The sequence below is a fragment of the Glycine soja genome, chromosome 16 (assembly GCF_004193775.1).
Source record: "Glycine soja cultivar W05 chromosome 16, ASM419377v2, whole genome shotgun sequence".
Taxonomy (NCBI): Eukaryota; Viridiplantae; Streptophyta; class Magnoliopsida; order Fabales; family Fabaceae; genus Glycine; species Glycine soja.
In genome coordinates this window covers 24,824,790-24,832,340 of record NC_041017.1, presented here as the reverse complement: position 1 = coordinate 24,832,340, position 7,551 = coordinate 24,824,790, and the positions used below count along the sequence as shown (strand labels likewise).

Sequence of the window (7,551 nt, the reverse complement as noted above, 5' to 3'; positions counted from 1 at the left end):
GCCTCGGTAAGGAGTCATTCTCGCTCATTTCTCCCAGGCATTACTTCCTATGTCACGCAAGCAACAAAACTTTGAAAAGAGAAAAAGAAACAATATATATATATATATATATATATATATATATATATATATATATATATATATATACCAACACAATAGAGTATACTTCTAATAAAACAAAAAAACACAACGCATCAGAGTACACAAGGAAACACAGAAAACTCATAACACACATTGCCGAAAGGTTCGACTTGCTCTGATACCACTAAATGTAACACCTTCTACCCTCACAAATAACGAATAAAGGGAAATAAAATTATACGGAATTTTTTTTAAACATATTGACTTTAAATTGATTTTCAAAAGATAAAGGATTCGCATTCACTTAATGAAAACATAGTAGCAATTGTTCGAATAAAAACAACAAAGTTATCCCGTCTCAAAACAAGGTCGTCCATACTGAATGAATAAATAAAAAAAAACTAAAACAGAAACTTAACACAACTATATCGTTTACGGAAAATATATCATGCGAAGAAAATCCTATGCCCCAATGTCACACTTATCAGAGCATGTCTCTATCACAGACTAAGTCTCTCTGGCTCTAACATGGAATTCATCATGTGATGGCGCACCTAAACAAATGGCAATCAGCCCAAACACAAACACACACCGGGAATGAGTTATCACATTCATATATAATAAAATATTAGACCATGTAGAACATGTAATACTTACGGCTGAATTTATATAATTAACACTACTTCACAAAATCACATACATTATGCATATCCATTCTAGTTCATCCACTCCAGAAAATAACATCAAACCACAATTGTTAACCCAATGAAAGTCAAACACATGCGTTATGCAACAATTACTCTAGACTCAAGCCTACATGCAATGCGGTACCATTTTTCAGTGAAAAACCTCGTCGGGTGCCTAGGAGTACATGACCAGACATGCCTCACAATGGGTAAGTCAGGTCACTCTCACTAAGTGAAATCATAGGGAGACCAGTCAGGTTCACGCTGTTTTGCGAGAATGCTCCAACCATGTGGGATCGCCACAGGCTTACAGGAGCACTCAAACCGGATGACCCCCAAGGCCTGCACTCCGAAGAGTCCGTCAGGGCCTCTCCCTCCTGATTCAGGTCCAACCCAAAAAAAACATTTGAACATACAGACTCTACCTATGAATTATGCAATGCACACAACTACTCAATTGTTTTCAAAATCTCGATTGTATATATTTTTTTTAAAAAAATATTTTAACTCAGTGCGCCTCAAGTGATTAACTCATCGGGTTCCCACAGTGGATCCCATCACAACTCATCGCGCATTAACTCGTCGCCCTTAAAGGGTCTTACAGTTGTGTGATTACATAATTCATGGCTCACAACTCAAAACATACAACATCTCAAGAGTCATGTAATTCACAATCCATTACGTATCAAATGATTATCACTTACACATCATCTCAATCATATTTTCATAATAAAATAATTTATCGCATCTCATGCATCCTACACATATTATTCAATAGTAACATTTACTTGACACAACAAAAATATAAATTAAACCGAAATATATTAGTAATACAAATTCTAGGTAGTATATACGCACTAACCAAATCAAAATATTTAGGGATAAAATAATGATAGGTACCTTTAAGTCTCGATTAATTAACCAGTAAGAATTTAACTAATAGGTAAGCACAATTATAATCAATGAAATATATATTTAACCTTAAAGCGTACAAATATATTTATATAATAATATATATCATACATAGTACAGTTACATGAATTAACAAATATGCATATATATGTAAATTTGTAAAGTGGAACCCGTAATTTAAAGTAGAAAACGTAACTACTGCACAACCAATGATGAAGGAAATATTTACAACATATTTAAAATGGAAAGCATAAATATTATACAGCTATTTATTTTTGTACAGCCATTTATAAACAAAAAGAATAATTGTAATTACTAACTTATATAGCATATATAACTGAAAAGAAATAAAATAAAAATTTTATAATAATATTTAATTTATTTATGAAAAGAAAATGATTTCTATAACCTTACTTTATTTGTTATTATTATTATTATAGAAATCTCAAACAACAAAATTGTACCAGGAGGAATCACGTATGTATCTATTTTTATATATATATATATATATATATATATATATATATATATATATGTGTGTGTGTGTGTGTGTACACAAAACCAACGTGCAGTGAATTGCAAGCAAAAAAAAGTATATATTTCAACAAAGCCACAAAACCAACGTGCAGTGAATTGCAGCAAAAATATATATATATATATATATATATATATATATATATATATATATATATATATATATATATATATATATTTCAACAAACCCTGCGCCAAATAACAAACAATCATACGCATTAATGTTTAGTAATATATGTATCTAAAAAAAATCTGATTTCATTATATAATTAGATATAATTCAAAATCAGTCATATACGCATCCGGTAAACGTGGGTAAGCAATTCATATAATGTGCCTACATATATGATCATTATTATGTAATTTAAATTGAAATCAAAACATTGAAACAAGAAAATAATTCATATGAAATCAAAACTTGCAATATATGTAAATAAATCAAATTTGTAAAAAGTGAAATTCAGTTACATGACAAGCATAAATTTGAGAAAATAAGGTAAGAAACAACCCAAAATACCCAAAAATTGATCCTCTAGGGATCCCTATACATGTTCATTCTAATCCCCAAGCGTGAATAACTCATCCCTTACCTCGACGTAGTCCCTCAATCGTTCTCCGTTAGCAATTGTGGCGTCTCTGGTGCTCTCTAGAGCTCCCCCTCCGGTTGCTCTGTTAGGGTTCTTGTGCGTCAGAAGAAGAGAAAGGGACAGAAGTGTTTTGTTAAAACTGCTCTAGGTTAACATTTGATTTATATAGTGGAAATTTATGACCTAATTATATTTTTTTTTTACTTATTTATTAATTTATTAATTTATTAATTTCTTATTTATTTATTAAAAGTTGCGGCTGTTACAAGCCCAAACTTGGAGAGATTTCCTGCAAGAAAAGAACAAATGAGCATTTGACTCAGTCTCATTTGAACATAAAGGGCAGAGGGAACCCTTGTTCAAAAAAGTAGCTTTGTCAAGTGTAAGAAGCTGGTTCCTTTTAGCAAGCCATAGAATGAAAGACATCTTAGGGGGGATTGTTGGGTTCCATATAACAGAACACCAACTAACAGTAGGTTTGGCACCTCTAATGTATTCATAGACTTTGCCAACAAGCTATTGTTCATTGGTGCTCCAAGATTGAATCTTCTTTTTGGCCTCTTCCGTACTTAGCTCTTTGGAGATAATAAAGTCCCTTATTTGAATGATTTTCTTTATCAAAACTGAATCTAATGAAGAAGTATTGTAATTCCACACATCGCTCCCTCTGAAATAGTAAAGGTGAACCCACTAAACCCATAGAGAATCTTTCTTACAATGAAAGTCACACAGGATACGAGAAAAAAGCACAAGGTTCTTGAGATTAAAAAGGCCTAAACCCCCATCCTTTTTCGGAGAACAAACTACTGACTAAGCAACCAAGGACAGGGTGTGGAAAAGGACACAAGTGCTTATCAATGACTAGCCGAGAGGTATTATTGAAATCTATCATTCAAGTAATTCCCACATATTGTCTGAGTATTTATCTATTACCTCATTCTTTGTGTGATGAATTATAAAGAATGATGAATTCTTTTTTGTGGGGTAGTGGAATGAGGATCTCGAAAGGAATAAACTAGATTTCTTGGGATAAACAGTGTTAGATTTCTTTGGGCTTCTATTGAATCAAGAAATAGGTTTAATTAGTCCTTTTTTTTTAGAATATCTATCTATATAGATATAGATAGAAAAGATATCCTCTGGATAATTCAAATTGAACCAATTGGATGTCCGACTCGGTCCTATATGACATGACCAATCAATATATATAACAACTACTTATTGTTGTAGAGGCTCTTTTTAATTGAAAATAATTTAGTTCAATTTAATATATATATATATATATATATATATATATATATATATATATTGTGTCGTGCAAAAATTACTATTGTGTGATGTGTATATGATTTATAAGGCGTGATAAATTGTTATATTGGGATCATGAAATTGTGAATGAGATTGTGTGTAAGTGATAAAATGAGTGTGTGATGAATTATGAGATACATCTGTATTGAGATGTTGTATGCATTGAGTTGTGACTTATGAACTGTGCAATCACATATCTGTAAGACCATTTAAAGGTGCGATGAGTTAAAATGATTTTGAAAACAATTGAGTGATTGTGTGTATTGCATAGTTTATAGGTAGAGTCTATGTGTTAAAATATTTTTTGGGTTGGACCTAAATCAAGAGGGAGAGGCCTTGATGGACTCCTCAGAGTCTAGGTCTTGGGGTAAATACACTCGGTTTGAGTGCTCCTTTATCCCTATGTTGATCCCATATGATTGGAGCATTCTCGCAAAACAAAGTGACTCTGACTGGTTTCCGTATGATTTCACTTACTAAGAGCAACCTTACTTACCCATTGTGAGGTCAGTCTTGTCACGTACTTCTAGGTGTTTGATGACGTTTCACTAAAAATGGTACCACATTGCTTGTAGGCTTGAGTCTAGTATATTTGTTGCATAATGCTTGTGTTCGACTTTCATTGAGTTAACAATTGATATTTTGGTGTTGCTTTCTAGAGTGTGTAAACTTGAACGAGTGTAAATACTTGTGCGTGATTTTGTGAAGTGATGGTGTTTATGTAAATTCAGCTCTATGTATTTATATATTTCATATGCTCTAGTGTTTTGTTATATACAAATTTGATGACTCATTCTCAGTGTGTGTTTGTGTTTGTGTTGAATGTCATTGTTTCAGGTGCGCCAGCATATGATGAGTTTCATGATGGAGATGGAGAGACTTAGCCTTTCTCAGGGAAATGTTCTGATAGATGTGACATCGAGGCATTGGGGTTTTTATTTCACATGTAATAGTTCCATGAATAGTATAGTTGTTTTATGTTTTCCGCTATCAGTTTGACTTTTTTCATTCATTTGGACGATCTTGTTTTGAGCCAAGATTATTTTATTATTTATTTGGACAAGTTCTATTATGATGTTCGAGATGCGAATGAGAACCTTTTATCCTTTTTGAAATGCTTTTATTTATATGTGTTTTAAAACTTTTAATTAATGTCACATTTATATTCCTTTTATTATTTGTACATATATGTGTGGGCTAGAGGGTGTCACATTTAGTGGTATGAAAGCTAGGTTGAACCTTTCGAACATATGTGTTATGAGCTTTCTAGGTTTCCTTGTGTACTCTAATGTGTTGTTGTGCTTGTTGTGTGTCTTGTTTTGTTATGTTCAGAGACTTACTCTATTGTGTTGGTACATTTCTCAAAGTTTTTGCTTCTTGCCTAACACAAGAAGTGATGGCTGTGAGAAATGAACATGAGTGACTTCTTAATGAGGCTTTGGACAACCTAGCACAAGTCATGGCTAATCAAGGAGGTGGTGGAGGAGAAGTTGTGTACCATGGTTTAGATTGCTTTCAAAGGAATGACCCACTTACCTTCAAAGGGGGTTATGATCCTAAGGGTGCTGAGGCTTGACTGAGGGAGATTGAGAAGATCTTTTGAGTGATGGAGTGTCAAGACTAGCAGAAGGTGCTGTTTGTTACTCATATGCTAGCAGATGAGGCGGAGTAATGGTAGGAGAACACTTGCCCACATCTAGAGGGAGTAAGTGATGTTGCTGTTCCATGGGGGACTTTCAGACAAACTTTTCTAGAGAAGTATTTTCAATAATATTTGAAGAACAAGAAGGAGATGGAGTTCCTCGAGCTAAAACAGGGGAGCATGATGGTGGTAGAGTGTGCAACTAGGTTTGAGAACCTAGTCAGGTACTTTCCCCATTATTAGGGGGAAGCTAGAGAGAGGTTCAAAATGGCCTCCGACCAAAAGTAAAGATGATGGTGAACTATCACGGAGTTTATAACTTTGCACAGTTGCCTAACATGTACAAAGTCTTTTACGAGGATCAGAGGGAGAAAGTAGCATTCTACAAGAATGCCAATGCTAGTCATGGGAAAGAGAAGAAGCATATGACTCATAGTCGTGTTAAGTTGTATGTTGTCCCTTTTGGGCAATATGGCCACCACTTTGGGGGACAGAGGACTGGTGGATCCCAGCTTTCCGGTAAGGGATTTCAACCTATTGGTGGAAGTTCTCATCCAGCTAACAGAGTATCTCAGTCTGCTGGTAGTGGTGGTGGTGGTGGTGCTCCTACTACACTTTCTACGCCATCTAGGTGTGCTAAGTGCAGTAAGATTGGTCATTTTGCTCGTGATTGCCCAGACAGTGACATGACTTGTTTTAACTATCGAGGTAAGGTCCACATCAGTACTAGCTGCTCGCATCCTAGGAGGGAGAAGAGTAGCGGGAGTCTGAATAACTGGAGTGGGTGACCAAGGACCACGGGGAGAGTGCTTGCTTTTAGTGGTGTTGATGTCGCACAGTTCGATGATCTCATCCAAGGTATGTGTTTCATAAGTCAAGTTCCCTTGGTTGTATTGTATGATTCAGGTGCCACAAATTTGTTTATTTCTCGTGTTCGTATTGAAAAACTTGTTTTGCTAGTGTCTTATTTGAAATTTGACTTGACTATGGATACACCTACTAGTGTGTCTATTTTAACTTCTGATGTGTGCTTGCAATGTCCTGTCTTGATTTCTGATAGACGGTTTCTAGTTGACTTCGTTGTGCTACCCTTAAGTCAGGTTGATGTTATTCTTTGTATGGACCGATTATCTTCCAACCATGTCTTGCTAAATTGTTTTGAGAAATTTGTTGTCTTTCTTGAGTTTGGCGTGAGTGATGGTGATGAGTTTTTATCTGCTAACCAAGTTAAGGCATCTTTGAGAGAGGATGCACAGGTATACATGATCCAAGCTAGCATGAGTGTTGAGACCAAGACCCTTGTGAATGATATACCCATGGTGAGGGAGTTTCTTAAGGTGTTTGGGTTACCACCTGAGAGAGTTTGAGTTCTCCATAGACTTAGTGCCTAGTACTAGACCCATATCCATAGCCCCTTATAGGATATCCCCTATAGAGCTGAGTAAGATTAAGAAATAGTTAGAGAAGATGTTAGAGAAACAGTATGTGAGGCCTAACGTGTCACCCTAGGGAGCGCATGTGCTGTTAGTCAAGAAGGATGGGACCATGAGGTTATGTGTAGACTATCATCAACTAAGCAAGGTGATGATTAAGAATAGGTATGCTTTGCCTAGGATAGATTATCTAATGGACCAGTTAGTGAGGGCTTATGTGTTCAGTAAGATAGATCTTAGGTCACGTTACCACCAGATTAAAGTGAAGTTTGAGGATATTCCGAAGACTACCTTTAAGACCCGTTATGGCCATTATGACAACCTGGCTATGGCTTTTGGTGTGACCAACATCCCTAGCATGTTCATGG

The 7,551-nt window shown here is 35.2% G+C and overlaps 1 protein-coding gene across 1 annotated transcript; it reads left to right on the top strand.

Annotated features, from left to right (window-relative positions):
• Positions 1-6,040: 6,040 nt before the first annotated feature.
• LOC114389880 lies at positions 6,041-7,117 on the top strand. Its single transcript, XM_028350593.1, has 2 exons — positions 6,041-6,458; positions 6,657-7,117. The coding sequence occupies exons 1-2, from the start codon at positions 6,041-6,043 to the stop codon at positions 7,115-7,117; spliced, it is 879 nt and encodes a 292-aa protein (XP_028206394.1).
• The last annotated feature ends 434 nt before the right edge of the window (positions 7,118-7,551 follow it).

Coding starts and splice junctions, on each gene's coding strand:
- LOC114389880 (XM_028350593.1), top strand. CDS start 6,041: ATGATGGTGAACTATCACGGAGTTTATAACTTTGCACAGTTGCCTAAC. Junction 6,459..6,656: donor GACTTGTTTTAACTATCGAG/GTAAGGTCCACA, acceptor TGTATGATTCAG/GTGCCACAAATTTGTTTATT.